General features: G+C 35.2%; 1 protein-coding gene across 3 annotated transcripts in view; it reads left to right on the forward strand.

Annotated features, from left to right (window-relative positions):
* Positions 1–21,023, forward strand: part of LOC148944964 (heparan-sulfate 6-O-sulfotransferase 3-like) — a 42,751-nt gene extending 21,728 nt beyond the window's left edge. For all 3 annotated transcript variants that reach the window (XM_089099416.1, XM_089099415.1, XM_089099417.1), the window contains exons 3-6: positions 5,665–5,834; positions 10,806–11,030; positions 14,444–14,592; positions 19,726–21,023. In XM_089099416.1, coding sequence (XP_088955542.1) covers positions 5,665–5,834; positions 10,806–11,030; positions 14,444–14,592; positions 19,726–20,240 — 1,059 coding nt within the window. In that variant the 3' untranslated portion in view covers positions 20,241–21,023. The remainder of the gene's footprint in view (positions 1–5,664; positions 5,835–10,805; positions 11,031–14,443; positions 14,593–19,725) is intronic.
* The last annotated feature ends 516 nt before the right edge of the window (positions 21,024–21,539 follow it).

Consider the following 21,539-nt stretch of genomic DNA (forward strand, 5'->3'; position numbering starts at 1 on the left):
TTTAAAATTAGACTAAAAAAGATTTTGTTGGATGGGAATTAAATAATTTTGATTGTTGTTTGTTAGGTTTTTTTTCAGGAGAGATAAATAGTATTGAATGGAATGAAAAGAAAAGGAAGAGTGAATGAGTTTGGTTTATGATGAAAGATTGTGTAATGCTGCTCAAGCCACAATAGTGGCTTAATAAAACGTCATGCGCTCTTACCATTTCTACGTTTGTTCATAATGTTATTTAAAAAATGTGGTAAGTGCCAGTTAAGTATGGTGTAATTAGTAGTTGTAAATAAAAGTCATCTCATCTCAATTAAAATCCGAAATTTAACCAGCAGCATACCGAAAGTTTCGCTTCCAAGGGTATGTTAGTAAATAACGACAGCAAAAAAAGTAAATGAAAAGAACTTATTAAAAATTAGGGGGTACAATTAAGTAGTGAGGTAAACTCACACTTGCAACTAGATTCGTTCATGATATTTTATTTCATAACCTGGAAAGATGTTACATTTCTTTTTTTTTTTAATAAATAAATTTAGACAAATTGAATAAATATGAACAGAACATTAAATTGCTAATCCTATACAGTCTATTTAAAAGACATGCTTGTCCAGCAGCTCCATATGTAACTCAGATTTAAAATGATCAAATATAATAACCAGAGCCCTCACTTTATAGTTACAGCCAGAAGAGCTATTTATCAATGTCTTTTCGGGGGGGTGGGGAATCTAATTTACCAACTAGATAATCTTCTGTTTTTTTATCAGCTCAGAGTATTTCTGTAAATACAGTAAAAGTGACAAAATTACAGTGAAATAATAGTAAAATCTTTAGTATGAAGTCAAATAAAGTGAAATGAAATAGTAAAATTACTATTTAGTAAAAAATAGTAAAATGGTATTTATTTCAATAAAGTTAAATAAATTTGTAAAATATTTAGTAATATATTCGTACCCCCTGTTTTTTTTATCAGCCGTTCAGGAATGAATATCAAAATACTCACTCTGCATTAGTTAGTATTTTTTAGCAATCCTGGTTGCTATGGTAATTTTACCAACTAGATAATCTTTTTTTTATCAGCTCAGATTCTTTCTGTAAATGCAGTAAAAGTGGCAAAAGTGCAGTAAAAGTGGTAAAAGTGAAATAATAGTAAAATCGTGGTACTTTCTTTCTCAATATTTGGGTTTTAAATTTTTTACTGACTAAAAAATTACCAGTTAGAAACTAAAATTCTTATGAGACATGGTTTTCTAGCAACCTTAACACAAATATGAAGTCATCAAAATGACTCTCACTTTTAGTCATGACTGTTGAAGTTTCAATTGGGTAGTGAGAGAGGCAACCACTTTTACTAACTAGCATGTCCATTCTCTGGTGGGTACTTGTGTGTTATACGCCACTCAAGTGCTTCATTTAATTAGAACCTGTTTCTTTGACGCTCATTCATAACGAAATATCACAAAATATGATGAAAATATAATACTTTAGAAACGAATTTAGGCTATATATTTGCACATTAGGCTGGGTGGGGGTAAAGTAAAGCGGGTCTGCATGCAAAATGTGTTAGGTACAATTATTGTGCATATTATGAAGTAAGATTTGTTTTCTAACTTCAAACTGTCCAAATACTTTACCACCACCCCTCCCCGCCCCCCGTGTGTGTAAATATATAGCCCAAATTATATATTTCCCATCTATTCTGTCACTTGTCTTTGTCTTGTCTCAAACTTAGCTGAAAGAAATTAATGGAGAAACCGGTCTGTTCTCGAGATTTACACAGCGCAAACTTGATCGAGTGGCGTAGGCGTATAATGCACAAATACCCTCTGGTGAATGCAGGAGTGAACTTGTGGGACCATTACTAGAAAATCATCATAGCCTCTAGATCAATAGCCATGATAACGTACTTAAAGACTTATCCACAGTCATTCCTACTTAAAGACCTATCCACAGTCATCCCCCCTGAACAAAAACTTTGATATCCCTGCCCAACTTAAACTGGATTCCTGACTGTTCCTCTGAACTCTTTTCCCTGATCCTACCTTTAAGAGGGGGAGGAGTCAGCCAGTTTTTGAATTTATTTCTAGGATAATCCAGAAACATGTGGAACAGTTTGTCTGCTTAGTTTCCCTGGAATGGATAACCAGTAAATCCGGAAATTTTAACCACGTTCTGCATTGCTTACATTAAGCTTGGTTCTGGCAAGTATGTATTAGCCGGAATGATAAAGCAACTCTGGCGATAGGAGTTACAGGAAAAATTAGCAAGAACATAAGGCATTTCAGGTTTTATAAAGCATTGGGCTTGGAGCTTTTAATACAAGTTTTATTTTAGGCAAAAAATACAGGATCCAGGGGCGTCACGTACGTTGCGGAACACTCCTCCCAATGTTTTAGCCAATCCGTAAAATAGTGGCGCAATTAAAAACCTTTGATTTTTTCTAGTATAGTTTAGCAAACATAATGTTGACTTTTGGGGAATAAGTCAACATTAGATTACACAAATCTTTATTAGCTGTTGTTGTCTAAAGGTAATTCTTCACTAATTTGAGTATTGAGATAAACTATTCATTACCGTACTGGCAATTGAAAGAGTCCTATCAATCTCTGGAATTTTTATTACAAGTATTCTTGAGCATGCGTTGGGAAAATAAGTGGTTTTTCTGATGTTTAAAAATATTATAAGATACTGGCAAAGTGTGAATAGAAACGGCTTGGGTATTTCCACTTGTGAAGTGACACGTATCATATGTGGGTAAAGCATTGCAATAGGTGCAATCAAGGCCGTATCCACGGGGGGGATTAGGGGCGTTTGACCCCCCCATCTTCTTCTCTGAAATGTTTATCTGGCTCATAAAAAAACGTAACAAAAATGAAGTTGTATAAATTTTGATGCGTTTTTTTTAACCCCCCTCCCGCCCCGAAAAAAATCCTGGATACGGCCCTGTGTGCAATAATAGAATCTTGGTTGCCTCTTTGCCATTATCTGATAAATAGACAAAGACCTAGTTAGGCAACAGGAAGTAACTAAAAAAAAAATCAAAGAAGAAAAAAAATAATAACAAATTTTTAATATGTATTCTTGTGAGGATTAGAGAAAGAATTATTTGCCCCTTTCACTCCAAACAAAAACTCGAGAAAAAATTAGAATAAAGGTTCCTTAAACCCCTTCCCCACCCAACAGAAATGTGTATCCTGAAAGTTACAAAAGCCACCCTTGACATAAAATAGGGTAAATTGCTAAAACTACGCATAAAATTCGTCACCTCTTAACTAAACCTACTGACTATGCAATCTCCATGTTGGGAAGCCCTTGCTTCCCTTCGGCCTTTACACATAAAAACGATAAAATGTTCCGAGGCAACATCCGAGGCCTGTACCGAGGCCGCATCCAGGATTTTTTTTTTTGCGAGGGGCAGGGTTTAAAAATCAGCTTCAAAAACTTATTTATATGCATTTTTGTTACGTTTCCACGAGTCGGGCATAAATTTTAGGGAGGGGGGTTCAAGTGCCTCGTTCCCTTGGTACATATTTAGAAATAATTAAAATCGTAGGGATTAATATGAGTAAGGAAAAACAGCTTTGCTATTTATACATTTCTACATGCAAAGTAATAAGTATAATCTAGAGTAATGGTAATGGGCCGCATTCATATAAGCTTCGGTCGCACTCTTTAAACTTAGTGATTTAGGATTAAGAGCTGATATGACTTATAAAATTCGTTTTTTTTTCTTTGGTTAATATTGTTTTAAATTGTCCTATTGAGCGTATCAGCTTGTTTCTCAGTGTTCTCTCTAGGGTTGTTATCTCCGTACTGGAATGAAAATTCCCATAAATCAAGCTTGTCAGATAACTAAAAAAGATTCTAGACTTACTACCGATATGCTGACCGACAAAATATTCACCAAATGCTTCAAGTTGCAGACACTATAAAAAAAACTATAATAAAGATAACTATACAAACCTGGTGGCTCGTGGCCACGGAATTCAGGCCAACTGCCCTGGAGCAACCTGGGCAGTTGACCTGAATTCCGTGGCCCGGGAGCCTTTTTTGTTTATATTTGAGTTGGGAGGGGTTTGTTGTAATTAATTTTGACCCGGGCACCACCAACTCTAGGAACGGCTCTGTTCCTGGGCACCAAACTACTCAGATCTTGCTTCTCTATTAAAATACTAAAAGGTTTATTTGTCCTAGGCTTTAGTGATCAGGCGTGTATGTGAAAGCTTCATAAAAACTAGCTTAAAAGCTATAATCAGCTTAAAATGTATTTGCAGACACTATAAGAAAAATGGAGAGGGATAGAGATTAAGAGTGGAAACAAGGCAATGAATATATAGGAGGATGAGAGAGAGAAGTATGAGATCAAGAGAGAACGTAAGAGAATCTCTAACCTCCTTTCATGCGAACTGATTGGTAACCTCCCCAGCCTCTTGGATGATGTTAAAGTGGCTCAGTGTGCTTTGGTTATATGTTGCAGTCTGGTTACTCTTCTTCCATTATATTGAGAATTTCAGATTATCCTCTTACTCGGTGTTTGTTCTAATGTTAGATTCTGCATACTTGTCTCAAGTAGCTCTGTTTGAAGAGTCGAGCTTGTGAGACAACTTTTTGAGTTTGAAGTAATTTGCTGACCTTGTCGTGATAGACGTCTGCTACCGTTAGTGTTTTTTTCTACCTCATGTTGTAGATCTTCAATTATTTATAATTTTTTGACAGACATATTCTTCGTAGAATCCATCAAACTAGAAACACCATGGAAAAATAAAACAGAAACAGAGAAGGAGGTTTTGATAAAGAGATACAGAGTGTGAGAATGAATGAGTATGAGAAAAGTGTAGGTTCAAGAGAGTGACAGATAGAGGGATCCTCTGTATTAATTTCGTGTAAACTAATTAATAAACTCCCTCCCCGGGATAGTATTAGATGGTGCTTGCTTACCTTAGGGTAGGTCGAATGTTTGTCCTCTCACAGGGAAACCTAAAAGGGCGACATTTGCCTTTCTCAGAGATGGTGAATTAGACTCTCAAATGCTAAAAGACATTTTCTTGCGATCTTGTTGGTGAATACTCATTTGAAAGACGCTGACGACCAAAAGTCTGTTGCCGCGTTCAGCAATTGTCGGCAGAAACAACCATTAGATGAAATTCTTATTCGGAGATATAGAGATACCGAATTGACCTGATCTATAATTACTCTTTTATGGAGTTGTTGGAATATGTGTCTTCTTTTCTCTCTAGTTATATAGCTGGGCAGTTCCAAACATTAGAAATATAACAATAAAAGTGTAAAATTGGCAACATTGAAGGAGGAATTAGTAATATTTGGAGACCATATTTTTGAATTGTCACTATTAAAGGCTCGAAGACTTGAGTTATATACCTCGTTTGCATAAATTTGTAATAAAAAAAGCAAATAGACATCGAATTACTGTTGGCAATAGTTGGCAGTTGGCAGTTGTTGGCAGTATAGCCTGAGGTAAAGGAGTCTGGCTCCAACCATTAAGAAATTTGGAATATTAATCACATAAAATAATAACTATTTTTTGTTTGTTCTACTTTTATTTTCAATTTTTTTTAATGTAAATGCTTTTTATGGAGTGTTTGAAGCTGAGGGATCTGTTTTATTTCAACATCATGTTGTTTAAAGGTATTTTTTTATATGTTTTTGTTTCAGGCTAGCTGGATGGCAAGTATGTCCAGAAATTCAAAAAGTCTCGTAAATTCTCTTGAATTTAATTCAGATGTCGCTTTTTTAAATATTTGCGATGTGGAAAATGTAAATTTTAGCATAAAAGGAAACGACGTTATGGTTTTTCTTCATATTCAAAAAACTGGAGGGACTCAGTAAGTATTTCAATGTAAGTTTGAATTTTCAGTCTTTTTGATAAAGAAAACTTTATCATTGAAATTACTACTATCTGTTTAACTATACATTCGATTTCGACTTATTATATCTTAATGTACCAAGGACATCAACATTGAAACTGTAAGCTTTTTGAACATATTTTAGCTATGCTAATCCCTGAAAACCGTATTTTCCTTTGGGTATTTTAGCTTCCCGAAGCTTTTCAGGCAGTGTCAAATTTTCGTCAGCATTGCCATGTTGAACCGTGAAAATAAATAAGCAAAATTATTTAGTTAAATTCGACAACGCTTTTTGTCCGTAGAACTTCAAATTTTAACAATCTGTCATTCCCAAAGACAAATATGCCCTAAAAGGTTGTTAGGTACCTTGTTTTTAAAATTTTTTTTTCTTATTTTTCGCCCACATCTTTTTTTTTCTTTTTTTTCACCGCTACTACCAAGTAAATTTATAACAACGAATGGAGGTCTTTTCCCTTGAAATTGACTTCCCGGTTTTTCCTTATTCTTCAGAGTACTTTTTTTTGTGGACGTGCCTCTTTGTCACCTAGATTTGCCCTTGATTTGCCCTTGATTCCAATTCTATTTCACTCCAAGGTTTGAATGCTTGGAAAGTTTAATGGGAGCGTAACTCAGAAAAGTTTCAGGGACAAAGCCTTTTTTTGGCATCCACTACTACCAAGAAATGCATAACAACAAATGGAGCTCAATTTTTAAGGAAAAATACTTCAATATGCAGTTAGAGAGTTTTACACTAAGCCGGCGCTAAGTTTGAAAATAAGAAACGTGTGTGAAAAATCAGCAGAAACTAAGCGAAAAAACTACCAAAATGGAGGTCTAGAAATTGTAACTTTTCTGGTTGATATAGCAAAGGAAAAACACTGGCTTAAATCTAAGCTATGCAGTATTATGGATGTTACTAAAATTTAAACATTAAACATGTAAGCAGGCGTCAAGTTTGAAAATAAGGAAGGTATGTGAAACATCAGCATAAAATAAGCGAAAAAAACTATCAAATTGGAGCTCTAGAAATTGTAACTTTCCTGATTGCTATAACAAAGGAAAAACACTGGCATAAATCTAAGCTATGCATCATTATGGATGTTATTAAAATTATTCAAAATTAAAAACGTAAAATAATTAGTTAAGTGACACCTACAAAATCATCATTTTAGAAAGACAAATTAGGCTATCGTATTCTTTTATATTCATTCCTGTAGTTGACTATTGACATATCAATAGAATCCTTATTTTCTTCTGATCCAAACAATGTCAGTTTTGTTAACTTAATTTTTATTTTTTCCTACTAGACTGTATTTCTTCAGTAGCCCTATTGAACATAACGGTTGTACTATCCTATTGATTGTTATATTGCTCAACAATCCCATGCAAATAAATTGGGTGTTACAACTGTTTGGTTGAGCTCGTTTGTAAACAAGAAAAGTTTCTGTTTGTTTATTTTTCGATTCAGCGTGGCAACAATGGAGAGAATTCAAGCAATGAAAAAATCGTAATAATTGTATAACAACCAAAAGAAAAATCAAAGAAAATCCCGGGTTTTCAGGTATGAATAGACTTAAGAGGGTAAAAAATGTTTTAATTTTGATGTCCTTGATACTGAAAGACACTTATGGTTGTGCATAGAAAGTTTCCGCTTTACCAATTAAAACAATCAGATTGCATTTACACTGTCCTTGGTACTTCAATATTAGCAGACTTTTTATATATTTTAAAATAAATCTATTAATATGTTTGTAACATAATAATATAAAAGTGAAAAAAAGGTAAAGAATAGCCATTGGACTTTACAGCCAGGAAGTGCAATGGAGGGTTAGGGGCCAGTATTCCTGTGCTTTTGCACACCCTTCCTGTTAACCTTTCTCAGATTTTACCAGGTACGCCTCTGGGTTGGGTGGACTCTGGCTGAGCTTACAGAGATACCACTGACCCCCAGTTCAAACCAACTTGATCCCCTGTCCTATTGGAAAAAGGGTCTCAAGTCAAGCGCGCTAACCACTTAGGCCGTAAGTACCTTGAGGTATACCCGTTTACCTCAAGGTAAAGTTTCTCAAGGTGCACATTTAGAGGTGTCGACAATTCACAATTAATGATTTACTTGAAACAGCCGAGATCGAACCTCAGCCCCGAAATTTTCCAGGTGCGGCTGTATCCACTACGCTGTTACAGAAGTATTGTACAGACTACCTTGTAGTAGAGTGTGTAACAAATATTGCATATTAACATAATACAAGAGAGAGGAAATTTAGGGGTCATAGGGTTAACCCAGTCCCTTGTCCGATGTTTGGGGAAGATGATGAGGATATTTTTCATTTTTGGGGAATGGTAAAGAATTGGCGAATCTGAGAAATGAGTGTTTTTCGTTATATTGGTAGATAGAAGGTGGGTGAAAGGGATTGTAGGATCACGAGTTAAAATAACATTAAGGAATTTGGCTAAGTATGTTGATGAGGGGCTGATACATCGTGAAAGATGTATCCCTTTATAAATATTTTCTTGAAGATTCATATATAAATCGTACGTTTTTTTTAGATTTATTTGTGTTTTTTTGTTGGTTTTGTTATGTTTATGTTCTGTTTTTATTTTCCTATGGCCCGATGGCTTTTTTTGTAAATACATACATGCTAATATAATAAATTGTGTAGGAAATCAATGTGTATATGTGCACTTGTTCGTTCGCACTCAGGAATAAACTAAATTGATCAAGCGATAAACATGAACTTTTATGCAGAATTATACTGAACCATAAGAGACAAAATAGATTGTACAGTCTGAAAAATATAGACAGAAAGAGAAAATGTGATGTCTGGGTAACAAATGTACTGAGGGAGGTTGAAAAGAAAAATTGGTGAAGCCAGTTTTTATCTGTTGTATTAGTATGATTATGTTAATTTAAATCAGTTATCAGGTAATATAAGGATATAATAATATAATAAAAAGTAATATAATATTATTAATGTATAAATAATAAACTCGTGTTATAAGTTTAATATGTGTAATTAATTCAGCGATATAATAAAATACTAATCTAGGTGTTAAAAAATAATTTAAATTTGTTTTGCATATTACGATACTATATATTTGTTTTGTGTGTGGAACGATGATCGAAATTAGAATAAAAAACAAACAGGAATGATGCAAGTTAAAATTAGGGTAGGGGAGGGCGCAAATACCCAATCTGCATTATCCCCTGGTGTGGTGGCCCGTAATAGAATTCAGCTCAATTAGAAGAAGAATGAATGAAAGAAGAAATTATAAGTGTATGAATGATATTTCTTAGCTTTAGAACAAGACTCAGAATAATACAAAATAATTTTCAAATCCATCTTTGCTGTCCTATTCACTTAAACAGCACTATTTAACTTCAGAACACCACAAAAAAGTTTTCGTAGATTCGTCTTTGGGTCCATCTTTCTGGAGGAGAAGGAAACGCCAAAATTTTGCTGATGTATGTACCTAGTCACCTAAAAACTATCCTATTCTTAAACATATAAATCTGTATTCTATTTTTCCTTAAAAATATGTGGCGAGCCCCCCTTTCAGAAAAATACTCTTACTCCTCGTAACATCTTGCTACCTGTGAATATCTGTGGCGATCAGTTTTCTGTCAGTTGGTGACCTTTAGAAAACTAGATGTTTCCAATTAATTCTTCTCTTCATATAGTATAACATTGATTTTTTCACATTAAATTTAGCAACTTAGAAACTGTCGTTGTTAAAAGAATTATTTTGTACTTAAGTTATTTTGATTTTGCATGATGGGGCTATATTGGTGGCCCTCAAGTGCTTTCTTTACACAGGTCGTTTGCCTATAACAAAGGGGCTTCTCGGGAATTTACCTCCTCTTTCCTGGGGGCTACGGTCAGAATTCCTAATGAACCCTCCGCTAAAATATTACGTGTTTGGAATTGACAAAAAAAGAAGAAAATAACATACGGCTGTGTCCGCGGAACATTTCCAAGTTGCGCTGCTATTAAACCATCCAAGTATTCAACCTCGGGGTGAGCTAGCATTGAAATCATGGGTGGATCTAGGGGCAAAGAAGAACGTTCACTAACCACAGGGACGGAGGGGCGAAAAATGCTAATATTTTACTGTTGTCTCCCCCAACCTAACATAAATTCTGTATCCATCCTGATCTAGAATTAAAATCAGGGTTGAGTTTTATTGTTGTCTCTCCTAATCCACCTAACATAAGAGCTGTATCCACCCCTGATTCGGAATTAAAACAAGTCAACCCTTGTATGTAACAAAATCGAAAAGTTCAATTTAATCCATAATTTGTTTATACATGTTTTTAAGTTTTAGAAAATTTGCCGAATTTTTTACCTTTTGGAGTCGTGCCGAGGGGGAGGGGAGGAAAGGAGGTAATAAATTTTTTTTTTATATAAAAAGTTTTTTTGAAAATGTCAGCAAAATTGTTGTTAAAATTTTCAACACAAATTTTAAAAAATAGGGAAAACTGTTCATAATTGAAAAATTGTGGCCTTAAGAAACGGTGTTAGCCCCCTCCCTCCCCTCCCCCGCCGACTCCGAGAAAAAAACTTGGATATCCTGTAAGGACTGAACCTTTTTACATCTATCAGTGTTTCTGTATCAGTTGAGAGTCTCTGCAAAGTGACCTTGAAAAACTAGATGCCTCTTTTTATTTTGTCTCCATTTTAATATAATATTTCTCATTTTCTCTACATAACCTAGTGAGCATCATAAAACTGCAATCATTCAAAATCTATTTTATGTTCAGTATGCACTGGTTTTGATACAGTTTGATTCAATAGATTGAGTTGGTGGAGGAGCGTACGCAGCTCTGATGGCCCCAGGTGAGCTGGTGCTGTCGTGAGTTGTTGTTCCCAGTAGTAGAAGTAGTGTTCTTGTTCTTATTATCGATCTGGAAAAGGTTCATGAATCCCTGATCTAAAAAGGTTTTTTTTTCAGATTTGGAAGACACTTAGTAAAAGATTTAGATCTTGAGCGACCATGTAGTTGTCATCATGAGAAGAAAAGATGTGATTGCCTTAGACCAGGAAAGAGTCGTGAAATTTGGCTTTTTAGTCGCTATTCTACTGGCTGGAAATGTGGTTTGCACGCGGATTGGACGGAATTGACAGAATGTGTAGATACAAAGCTGGATCAAATTGAAGGGGAAAATAATAATCGAAGGTTTCTATTCTGATTTTCATAAAAACTTCAGACGGTGGCAGTTCTGGCCTCTCTTACGCCCGGGACAAAATCTTGATTAGTGCCACCCCCTCTCCCCTGTCTTCCAAAAACTGTCAGGCCAGATTTGAGCAAAATTTTGTTTATTAAAAATAAAATTTAAAAAAATCGAAATGGTTATATCCATTAGATTATTTGTTTGAAATCTTGCACCCTTAAAGTTTCTGCACCTGGGGCAAGTGCCCCCTATGTCTCCCCACTAAAACCGCCTCTGACTTCAGAGGTAGATTTGACCAAGTCCATAAAAAATAGTGGAGAAAAATCAAAGAGAAATATTTTACTGGTTTTGATTTTAATGCATCAATCATCAGGAAAAGTGTCTAGGATTTTTATTGAAAATTTGAGTAATTCTGTATTTTTGCACGGACTTACTCAAATTGGCTATTAAAAAAGTAAATTGTGTTCTGGGGCTTTTTTTTATCAGTCCATATTTGAATCACAAATTTACCTTTGAAAACAAATTTGGCTGAACCATTCAGAACGGCGATAAAGCGAAACAGTGGAGCAAATTCAAAAATTATCTAATTATCGTTTTTCATTTTGAAATTTAAATCCACTGATGGAAACATTTTTTGGATGTTTTGGTGCTGAAATTTAATTTGATGTCAAATAGTTTTGCATTTTGGTATTGACTTACTCAAATTGGCCACTAAAACAGAAACAAAAACTGTGTTCAGTGGCCAGTATTAATCCTTATTTTCAAAAAATACCATTTTGAAGTACAAATTTAGCTTTGATAATTACCCTTTCATGAAGCATTCAGGACTAAATTTTTCATTTTGAAATTTTATCAGATTACTTGTGAACCGTCCAATCTCACAAGCTCTTGGATCGAAATATAAACGCACAAATATCTAAGTCTGGCCCCTTTTTTGTGTGCTGTTGTGCTGCGAATACAAATGTGAATGCCAATGTTACCATGAAAAATAAAGAATTTTTTTTGGATATTCTGGGTAGCTAGTTATTTTGGCAGTGGTATATATCGGAAGGGTTCTCCTTTAGTGACAGAAGCAACGCGCCCTTGTCAGGTACGTAATTTGCTATAGGCCAGGGGGTAGGGGGGCAGCTGCTCCCTCCAGACCCCAGTTTGTCCCTCCAGACCCCATCCCCCCCAGCTGAAATTTAGCTTCTTCAAAATATTTTCAAAACTAAGATGAACCTGCATAATTCAAGCATCCAGCGAAACGTGTCAGTATATCTTTGCCATTATGGCACTGTATGGCTTATTTTTGACTGTTATTTTCACTTGACTTGGGAAAAATGGCTCCAACTTTGCCCCCCCCCCAGGATTTTGATGAAATTACGCCACTGGTTCTTGTCCCCTGTTGTGGCTCTAGAGTACTTCCTTTACACAGGTTTTTACCTTAAAGTGTGACTTTTAAGGCCACCTTGGCACCTTAAAGGTGGCTGTAGAAACTATACTTTAAATGTCACCTACTATAGATTGGGGGGTGTGGCTTCGTGTAAATGTACCTTCTCTTTACTGAGGGCTAATATGGGGATTTTAGGCACGTGTCAAGCTATGTTGTACCTGCCTTTTGTAAATCCATGCATGGAAACTTGAACTGTCCCTCATCTTATTGACGAGATTTGTCTTACTGATGCATATAATATAATAGTTGTTTCAACCGAACTCACTAAACAAAAAAATAAATAATAAATAAATAAAGTATATATATATATATATATATATATATATATATATATATATATATATATATATATATATATATATATATATATATATATATATATATATATATATATATATATATATATATATATATATATATATATATATATATATATATATATATATATTCAAAATTCAAATTCAAATTAATTTATTTAACATAAAAAAATTCAAACAAATTTACAGCGGCCATCTATAAAAACCCGAAGGTTTGTTTACGATGGCTGCAAATCCATTATTATAAAGCTCTACATCCACATAAAAACTATCTCTTTACGGGGAAAAATCAGCACTTGAACTGAATCAACATAAAGAACATCTCCTACTCTAAAAGGATTACACTCAAGAAATCGCAAATTAGAAATATCACATATTATCCTTAAAACATAAACTCGAAAAAAAAAAAAGAAAAAAAAAAAAAAAAAAAAAAAAAAAAAAAAAAAAACATCTAACTAAATCAACTATGACAAAATCAGTAAGTATCAGCTAGGCTATAGAGCCGACTCCGTGCGCTTTGGCTGGGTAATTTTATATATAATATAAAATTAAACATAAAATATTCTGTGCCAAACTGTACATATTTAATAGATCAGCCATGTGTTGCTCTGTATTTAAATATTTGAGATTAAGCTTATTTGCATTTTTATGGACTAAGAAATAATTATTGAATGTAAATTATTTGTCTTTAATCGTAATTTTGTTAAACTATCGGGTAGTGTTATAAAACTCGGGTAGTGTTAAACTATCGGATAGTTTGAAAAGTTATGATATATTCAGATAGTGTAAGATAGACCTGTCATACCATGGTACCCCTTTTCCAGTCTACTTCTAATATTGCTCTGTGTTTGAATATTTGAAATTGGACTTGCATTTTTATGCAGACTGAGAAATAATCTATGAAAGTAAATCACGTGTCATTAATCGTCGTTATGACTACCGGGTAGTGTAGAGAAGTCTTAAGTCGTCTTAACATACAGCGAAAGCTAGACCCGTCATACCCTGATACCCGATTTATAATGCAAATTAAAGAGGATAATGAACATCTGAATTCCGAACCTTTGTTAAATTTTCTGTAGACTAAAAAATAATTATGAGAAAAATAAATTACTTAGTGGTTGATTGTTATAAGAATAAACTCCAGGGTTTTATGAAAAATACCCAAAATATCAAGATAGTGTAAGATAGACCCGTAATGCCATGATAACCTTTTCTGATCTACTTCTGATATTGCTTTGTGTTTGAATATTTGAATTGAACTTCTTTAACACTATCCAGATAGTGCTATATAGTGACCTGTCATACCCTGACACCCCGTTTGTAATATGCTGCTAATATTGCTAAGAGCTACGTGAAGATTCGCAAATCGGGCTTTTACCCCCTCGTTATTATTACTATTTTAGTTATTATTAATAATAACCATATTCTCTTTAAGTATAAAATGCTCAACTATTCTATTCCGTTTAGTGTATCGACGCCGATAGTCCCCCCCCCCCGAAAAAAAGATTGTGTATGCTCTTTTACATTTGTAACATTGTGGTGCAACCCTATGATTCGTAACTATATGTATCTCTCGTTTCTAGGTACTTTCTATGGTGTATTGTATGCGGTATATTTATATGATGCAACCCTGTGAAACGTAACTATATGTATCTCTCGTTTCTAGGTACCTTTACGTAACGTTTCTTCGGGATCCTGTCTCTCGGTTCCTTTCAGAATTTCGGCATGTTCAAAGAGGGGCAACATGGAAGAATTCGAAACATTCTTGTGACCATCGGCTAGCCACCAAAAATGAATTACCCCCTTGTTTTGAAGGTTAGACCTTTTTTTCTTTTTAACAAATACCTGACTGGTAGGGTATTTTCAGGACGACTTCTCTTCCTCGATTTTTTAGATAGCTACTGGAAGGTCACCTTGAGATTTCTTGTATCTTGATTAGGAAGATATGATGGCAGCATTACGAGAAGACCGGAAACTCCTTGTGGATGCCCTAGGTTTCTCTGGCTGCACAGGAGGGTCTAAGGTAATTTAAAATAGAAAAATCTAATCAGCATTGAATAACACACAATATCAAGCCATAGATATGTGGTATGATATTTGTCGTTTTTTGATGGAGTTTTCAATGCTGATTACATAACTGAAAACGTGTAATCAGCAACGTTTTCAGGTTTCACAATAACGTTTTCACTTTTTTTGTCTTAATTTTACTTTATCACGTCGTGTTTTCAAGATATATTTTATATTTTGACGAGCGGTTGGACAGTGGTTCGACTCCTAGGGTTACCGGTTATTTGGTTTGAACGGGGGTCAGTGGCTTGACTCTGTGAGATCAGCCGAGTCGACCCATCTATAAATATGGGTAAAATAAACAGGGAGGGTGTGCGAAAGCACAGGATGGCTAAGCCCCATCCCCCATTGCACTTCCTGGCTGAAGGGCCATGGAATGGAGATCTGCACCGCCTGTAGGGATTGTAAAAACCAATGCCGTATTTTTACCTTTTTTTTGGGGGGGGGGGCGGGATTTCATCGTATGTAACATAACAGAGAGATATTTAAGAGCTCATTTGGGATGGAACTACAACTGTTATCAGGGGCGAATCTCCAGCATTTTTTGGGGGGGGGGCAAGAGGAGTCCATATCTGGATAGTCAAAGGGCATGGGATGTTTAATATTTTTTTCTTCACATCATTGGGGGGGGGCAACTGCCCCCCCCCTCTTGCCACCCCAAACGAATCCCCTGTCTGTTATGGAGCTTATTGTTTGATATGTAGTCAATTGAGTACCCAATAATCTCCTTGGTCGGTTCCTCGGGAGAACATCTAGTATTTCTTGACCTTTCGAAGTACTATGTTTCAGAGCTATACTTGACTACTAGAAGGACCATGTGTCGATTAGTATTGACAATAGTCAGCCATTGATATCTGGCATGATATATGCTGTTTTCTAAGGAGTTATGCATGCTGATTTAAATTGTTTTACTATAACACATGACGCCTTCAAGATATCTATAAAAACATATGTTCTCAAAAAATATACATTTCTTAATCCCCTTTCGCCGGAATTCCAATGTAAAAATAGAACATGATTTTTTTTTTTTTTTTTTTTTTTTTTTTTTTTTTTTTTTTTTTTTTTAGAAAGCTACTTTAGGTACTAGACGGTGTGTTTTATTTTAATATGGAACTTCATAATAATTAATTTTTGCTATAATTAATTTAATGGAAGTTACCATTAATGTTGCCATAATTATTCTGGAAGGCATCCATACATTGGAGAGGGAAGTGGGGTTTATCTTAGTGACGTTTCTTGTTATTGATGACGTCATGACGTATGACGTCACATGTTCGAAAGCCATATGCTCATGCATGCACACATGGAGAGGATTATCCCCCTCACTCGACCAGCTCGGTCAGAAAGGACTATTGAGCATTTCCCTTTAAGTTTGAAGAAGAAACAATGTTGAAACACATAAGGGTAATAACTCACCTAGTAATACTTGTTGAAAAACCATAAATCCATAAAGAAAAACACATAACATTTTGTAAAGCCTATTTGACATAGAAGTTTTCGCCCGACCTTGTGTCTCAAACTCTTTAATAAGTCATTAGAGATGATTCTAAAGAACCAAGGACATCAAAAGAAAATATTTTTTAGACCCTTCTTAGATTAATTTATTCCAGAAAATCGGGATTTTCTAATATTTTCTTCTATTAGTTTTATAATTATGAAGTTCAAATGCAGTGCCAGCTTTGCCACGTTGAAAAGTGAAAATGAATTACCGAAACAAATCGGTTAAACTTTTTGTCCGTAGAAATTCAAACATGAACCATCTGCTGATTCCCGGAGTCAATTATTTTTCAACTACATTTTTTTTTATTTTTTTTAATTTGGCACCCGCTACTGCAAAAAACTGTGTAACCGCACGTGAAGGTCTTTTTTATTAAGAGTTGAGCTCTCATTTTTTCTAATTTTTTAAAGATATAGACGGTTGTCTAAGTTTCCACTTAACCAATACAGGTTTCATTGTCACTGTCTTTGGTACTTTAGTTGGCATTAACAGCAAGTTCTTGGCGCGTAAGAGCATCAACTGTTTTGTTAAATCCTTAGTTGAAAGTTGTCTGAGAAAAATTTCAGCTCTCGTTGAAATTACCAACAATTTCAAAACTGATGAAACGTGTGATCATATGCCTTTTCATAAAGTTTTTGGGGGACCTGGAACTTATTTGAATGGTCTATTACGGGATTGCAATGCCACTGCTAGAATCTGGTCATTAAAAAATGCACTGCTAGATTGCCACTGCTAGAATCTGGTCATTGAAAAAAAAAAAAAAATATAACAAGTAAGTCCAATTTCACTCATGTCGGAATTTATCGCTGTTTTTTAAAGATAACCTCAAATTCTGTGCTTTGTGTGTCATTTTGGTGTCAGAAGCTTTTCTATTATTCGATATAACATTATGGTATTTCAGCTAATAATGAGGAATTTATTTTATCCAAATAATAATAGTTGTTAGAAAACTTGTTTTGCCGCACTTTAAGTTGCAGTTACCTAAGGGTTTAAATGAACACTAAGTCAACCAATCAAATATCCTTACCACAGACTTCTTCAAACCATGCCCCCTTTTGCCTGCCCTATTCTCTCTTATATGGCTGTTATTAGTACAAAAAATCTTCTGTGCTACTCTTTCAACTGATCTCGAACGGGGTATACTCACTATATTATAGATAAGCAAGCCAATACATCGCTGTGCTTGCTTAAATTAGTAAATTTAAGCGCCATAGAGTGCATTTTTCCTGTGTTTGACTATGTTTCATTGACATAAGCGTGTTCCCTGTGTTTTGACCAGATTTAATGACACTATTTAGTGATCTATTTTAAGGGATCTCAACTGGACTATACATATTCTAATATTGTTAAGCAAACTATGTCTATATCCTCCATGTATACCTTTCATCTCTGAAAAATCGTCCTTCTATACCCTTCATGCACTCTTTCATTGGACTTTGGTGGCTTGAGGGTGGGTGGTGCTTACCGCGCCAGTGTAAGGTGGTACATAGTCAGCCACTGACTCACTATGTACCATAGCATTATTTACCATCTAAAAATTTATTGTTACCTTTTGTAAATGACAAAATACTCAGAATAGATTAAGAAAACAAGAAAAACAAACAAAATTAGGCCTACAAATATTACCAATGTCTATAAACAACTTAAGACTTTTAAGCCAGTCCCTATCACAAGCCGTTTCAAAATAGGGTGGATATGGTAATTTGATGATCTGGACATCCTGACTGATATAGGTAAAAAAAATAGTCGGCCTAAAGTTACGTCAGCCAAACGAGACCCTCTAGTTACAATGATTGGAACAGTTGCAGAAAGTGGAAATTTCTTACCGCCTTATTTTATCTTTCCAAGAAAGAACTTCTATCCCACCATGCTATAATTTGAGAGTCTAAATAGGTCAGCTGCTGGAGCAAACCCCTCTGGGTGGATATCACAAGAGCTGTTCTGCGAGTACTTGCACCATTTAGTGAAGCATTCGTGTGCCTCACCTGAGCAAAAAAAGCTACTGATCCTTGATAATCATGAATCATATATTTCGGTAAACACTTTGAACATAGCAAAGAAAAATGACATTGTCCTTCTTACCATTCCTCCTAATATCAGCCATAGGCTACAACCACTAGACGTCAGTGTTATTTCCCCACTCAAAGCTCACTACAACCGAGCGATGGATAATTGGATGCTAAGCAATCCGGGAAAAACGGTTACCATCTACAATATAGCAGGATTGGTTGGGATTTCCTTCCTACGTACGTTCACCCCTTCCAATATCCAGAGTTGATTTGCCAATTCTGGTATTTGGCATTTCAACCCTGACGTCTTTACCAAGGAAGATTTTTGTCCTTGTATGTAAATGACAGACCAAGCATGTCGCCTGATCATATGGCTGATGAAAAGGACAAAGACGAACCTCAAGGACTGCCCAAGTTTGCATACCCGAAAGGGGGTTTTACAGGCTTCACTGGCGGTGAATAAGCTTCCTCTTCCATTATCACTCCAGAGCAAGTCACAACTTTTGCAACAGTTGTGACTAGAAAACAATCTACTAGGGGAAGGAAGTGTGGCTCAATAAAAGTATTAACTGGTACTTCAGTTAAAAAGCAAATTGAAGCGGGGGAGAAAGCAAAAATGGGAAAAAGAAGCAAAGTTGCAAGACCAAAAGCAGTCCAGCAAGTAGTGGTGAAAAAAAATATTGAAACATGATCTGGAGAGCGATGAAAGTTTTCAATGAATGATGACTCATCTTTTCACCTAGGACGGGAAGAAAATTATCAGGCTACAGAGGATGGAGTAATTTATACTATTCCAGAGGGAGATTGTGTGAAAGTGGTCTATGAAGGGGAATATCATCCCGGTGTTGTTCTAGGAAAGAGTCATAACCCAGCTAAAATAAGCGTAGACATGATAGGAATAGGAATACGTAAAAGGAAGTGGACTGAAAACGAAGATTCCATAATCTATCCTCGCGAGTATATTTTGAAGAAGATCTCAAACCAAGTCCCTGCAAAAGGGACCATTAAATTAATTACTACTTGTATGCATCTTTCAGTGGCCAAGTATGGACCGTAGGCTGGCTCAATTTGGACCACCCCATGCCAGATGGTACATAGTAAACCATGAGAAGTTTTAATCAGCTAGGGTAAAGGTTAAAATTCATCAATATACTCATAAAAACTATTCACTAAATACTACAGTTTGGTATAAGGAAAGCTACAAAATACGTAATTGGCTAAAGTCAATTTAAAAAAAAAGTTGCTCAATATGGACCACCTTCCCCTATATATATATATATATATATATATATATATATATATATATATGTGTGTGTGTGTATGTATGTATGTATATATTCAATTATGCCATAACAGTAATTGCTATTATTACAGGTGACAGATGGGCAAATGTAACTCTGGATAGTTTCATGTCTTGTCAGTATAATTTGGCAGTGAATCGGCAAACAAGAATGTTAGCAGACCTAAAAGCAGTTGGATGTTACAATATTTCCTTAATGAGTAAGAGCGAGAGGGATCGATTGCTGTTGTCCAGTGCTAAACTCAACTTATCAAAAATGCCCTTCGTAGGCATCACTGAGCACCAGCAAATGAGTCAATATATTTTTGAACGAACTTTTAAAACGAAATTTCTCTTTCCATTTGAGCATTATAATAAGACAGTGAGTAGCGAAACATTGAAGGAACTTACGGAAGAACAGAAGCAAACGGTGCTGGAGTTCAATAGTCTAGATGTGAAGCTGTACGACTTTGCTCTGAAACTGTTTAATAACCGATTTGAAAAACTTAAAAAACTTGATGATAATTTTGAAGCTCATTATCAAGAATCGCATAATAGTGGACAAACGTTTGCGTGGGATCTGCTTTCTGACGAAGACGTAGATATTTGATTAATCTCTTCGAGAAGAAGAAAAGGAAACAATATATTTTGATATTATATAGTTTGCTTTAATTCACCATTGTATTATTTTTGTTTGTTAGGTTTTTTTTATTCTCTTCTAAAGCAAAAAAAAAGAAAAAACCGAGGGCATCTGTAACTGTTCCTTTCTTGTGTTTTGCCCAATGCCCGAGGGCATCTAACTTTGCTCTGAAACTGATCCATAGTCGATTTGAGAAACTAAAAATCTTGATGAAAAATTAACTCAAGGGCATTTTTCATTTTTGTGGTTTAGATCAAGAGTGTCATATGAGCCCTTCAAAACCCCAGCCCCTCACTAATTGTAATTTTTAATGTTATTATTTTCGTGGACAAATAAAAGGGTTGAAACTGTGATAAAACGTACACCACGATACTTCGAATTTATCACGATATTAATGTCGAAGATGTTAAAAGATTGCCTGATTCATCTCCTTAGAGCTCTTTAAAACTCCTTAGAACTCTCCTTAGAACTCTTGGAAAAAATATATTGTTTGTTTTTATCCTGTCTCGAGGTCATAAATACCCCTCAGAAGTCCAGCCCCTCACCAATCCCCCTTCTTATAGTTTTATTTCATTATTTTCGTAGAAAAAAAGGGGTGGAAACTGTGATAGAACGGACAACATAGGAATCCCCCAACGATTGAAGTTTAGGCGTTGCTTGAAGCTGAAAGTGAGAATTGAGGTGATAATGTTGTGGTGTTTGTTATATTAACCGACTTTTTTTAGTGCTTATTTTTGAATAAAGACGGAGAAAAGAAAATGGTCTTAATTAGGTTCAAGGAATTCCTTTCAACTCTTAAGAAGTTGGACTCACGAAGACATTTTTATTACATGCCATTATTTTCACAAACAAATAAACGAGATTTGAACCATGCGGCAAGAGAGGCCCCCCAAAGATAGAATTGAGACTTCGCTTTTACCTTAAGTGAAAACTGTGAAGTAATCAAAATATTAAACAGTTCTTTCCCTCGGGGGAAGGAACTGGTTAATATTACTGGTAAAATATTAACCAGTTCCTGGTTAATATGGAAGTGGTAAAATATTAACCAGTTGTAAAAACATGTTTTTTTTTACAATGGAATGTTAAGGGTGTTGAGCTAAATCAAAAGACACTATGTACATGTAGGTTCTCAAAAGGACGCATCTGCAATATCTCTTGACTGGCTTAGGGCAGTGGTTCTCAAACTGCGGTACGCCAAAAAAAATTTAGGGGTACGCGGCCGGCCAACAAAAAAATAAAACAATCTTTTAACGCTAGGACTGGCAATTT

Source organism: Artemia sp. Qi Xiang Cuo, chromosome 13 (genome assembly GCF_049724085.1).
Source record: "Artemia sp. Qi Xiang Cuo chromosome 13, ASM4972408v1, whole genome shotgun sequence".
NCBI classification, from domain to species: domain Eukaryota; kingdom Metazoa; phylum Arthropoda; class Branchiopoda; order Anostraca; family Artemiidae; genus Artemia; species Artemia sp. Qi Xiang Cuo.